The sequence below is a fragment of the Penaeus chinensis genome, chromosome 27, assembly GCF_019202785.1.
Source record: "Penaeus chinensis breed Huanghai No. 1 chromosome 27, ASM1920278v2, whole genome shotgun sequence".
Taxonomy (NCBI): Eukaryota; Metazoa; Arthropoda; class Malacostraca; order Decapoda; family Penaeidae; genus Penaeus; species Penaeus chinensis.
In genome coordinates, this window is record NC_061845.1 from 18,934,723 (window position 1) to 18,937,222 (window position 2,500).

At 45.0% G+C, this 2,500-nt stretch overlaps 1 protein-coding gene across 1 annotated transcript in view; it reads left to right on the top strand.

The window, feature by feature from the left end:
* Positions 1–2,500, top strand: part of LOC125039257 — a gene marked incomplete at its 3' end in the record, with an annotated part of 20,040 nt that overhangs the window by 12,662 nt on the left and 4,878 nt on the right. The window contains 1 exon segment of the mRNA XM_047633087.1: positions 1–109. This exon segment is cut by the window's left edge and continues 197 nt beyond it. Coding sequence (XP_047489043.1) covers positions 1–109 — 109 coding nt within the window.

A 2,500-nucleotide genomic window follows, 5' to 3' on the forward strand; every position in this document is an offset into this window, starting at 1 on the left:
GAGTGCTGGTGCGCAGCTTTGCGGTCTGCCGCTCGTGTCTGTCACGCCCCTGAAAGCCGCGCACATGAATCCAGATCTCCCCGTCCACCTCCCCGCTCTCATGAGGAAGGTACAGCCTTTGACTTGCGTCCAATAGCTTGTGTTGTACGTGTCCTTGCTCCCTCTTTTCGTATATCAGTCTCCTTTCTCGTTTTAACTTTCTTCCTTTACACACAGCCACGGACGTGTGTGTGTGTGAATATATTTGTATACACACACACACACACACACAAACACACACACAAATATGTATGAATATATACATAATATATATATATATGTATATATATACATATATATATAAATATATATATATATATATATATATATATATGTGTGTGTGTGTGTGTGTGTGTGTGTGTGTGTGTGTGTGTGTGTGTGTGTGTGTGCGTGCGTGCGTGCGTGCGTGCGTGCGTGCGTGTGTGTGTGTGCACACACACACACACACACACACACACACACACACACACACACACACACACACACACACACACACACACACACACTTTCCGAAGGCGGAAAGAGAAAGCCGGGCGGCTTCTGCGTCCGCCCATGGAGAGCAGAGGCGTGAAGTGTAGCACCCGGTCTTACTACGTATTGTTGACATCACTCGGTCACGCGCAGGGCTCATTCTCGAGCTGTCTGCAACGCTTGAAACACTTCAGTTGCGCATAGGGATACAGGTTATGTTCGGTATCTACAGATGGTTTGGGCTAAATAAGGAAGTATATATATTTCGGACTCATAGGCAGCTGGGCCTGAACTTAATCCAGTGCGCGTCTCAGGGCTTCAATCGTATGAGCGTAAGCGTGCGGCGGGCGCGGGATTCCATTGTTTACAGCCATGATAATAACTATGAAAGCCTATATAAAGTATGGCGCCTGTAGTGCGTTACTAGCGTTGCCATAATTTCCAACAGAAGAGACTACCATCAATTAGTTACATGTTACATATTCATCAAACCTTAAAACTAGGGAAGAATAAATTCCAGCATTACTGAGTACAAGATATCGAACTTCGAGAGTACGTCATGAAAGTGATTTGGGTTTATTTATAAGTCACAGGGATGGCACTTAGTAAAATTCATAATCCTAGAGTGAATTCCGTATAAAGGGGGCAGGTAGTTAAATTAGAGGTTAGTAAGGTAATCTAAATCTATGTGTAAATGAGCAGCCGATTAGCACGGCAAGTAAAAGGAATAGTGATATTATAAAGAATACAACAATATACGTGCATACACATAATATAACAGTACACAAGTAGTAATGAAGTAATTCCTAAAAGGCTTAACATATAAAGGAAAATAGATAATTTCATTAATTCGAAAACAATAAACATGAATAATATGATGAGAACAATCGAACAAAAAAATAAACTCGAAGGTAATAATTTGTTCGGAGTGAAATGATATATACTAAACTGTGGGATGTGAGGATAAAAATGATAATAGACATAAAAATACTAATAACACAATGGTTAGGGCTGTGAGGTGAGGGTGTGTGCCACTTAGGTTTGATTTCAGTGTGTGACTTCGTTTGTTGTATTGAAAAAACAACAACAATGGTTGACAGCGAGAAGTTATGTAGTACAGAGTTAGTAGTGTGTGTTCGCTGAGTGGCGTGTACTTGAATTTGAAAGAAGGCAACTCGTATGGTGTGGGTGGGTAGAGGGAGGGAAATAGTTAATTTGGCACTGATAGGTACACTTACTATCAATAGTAACGAGGAAGGTTGCTGGTGCTGGATAGAACTGCGACATCCTAGGTGTGCTGACGAGGGTTAGCGAAGACTTGGCGAGGTAGGTGAGCCGGATTGGCGAGGGCTGTGGCGTAGAGTGCGGGAACATATCGTCAGCGACGTCGTCAGGAGGGTAGCACAGGTGTGAGTGGTCAGCACGAAGTAGCAGAGTAGACAGTGTGCGGGTAGGCGCGATCGAAGAGGACTTGGTAGCGATGGCTGGGCGTTAAAAGAGGCGAGGAGGCACTTCGTCGTGGATCGGCAACAGGCGTCGGCGAAGAGCGTGGTGGTAAGTGAATTAGCGTCGGCGTTGTGAGGTTCTTGATCACCACTGCTATTAGAATATGCGAGAGACCACCGCAAGCCACCAGATGTAAGCGAGACGAAAGATTGTCTTGGGGGGTCAATGAAAGGGGTCTTAGTTTGCTGGTATATGGTTGAAGATATATATGAGACCCCCGTGTCCCCGGGTGGAGGACGAGCTGATGGAGTTGGACCCTGTGTGACTTGGCCTGTCTGCCGTGTCTCTTCCTCTCCGTCTTACGAACGTGTCCTTTTATGCGGCGGTTCCCTTCGAGGGCGGACGTTTATTCCCGTGCGAAAAGAAAAAGCCGGGCTGCATCTGCGTCCGCCCAAAGAAAAAAGGAAAAAAGGACAGCTGCCTGGACAGAGGTGTGAAGTGTACCATCCGGTCTTGCTACGTATTGTTGTCAAAAAAAAAAACA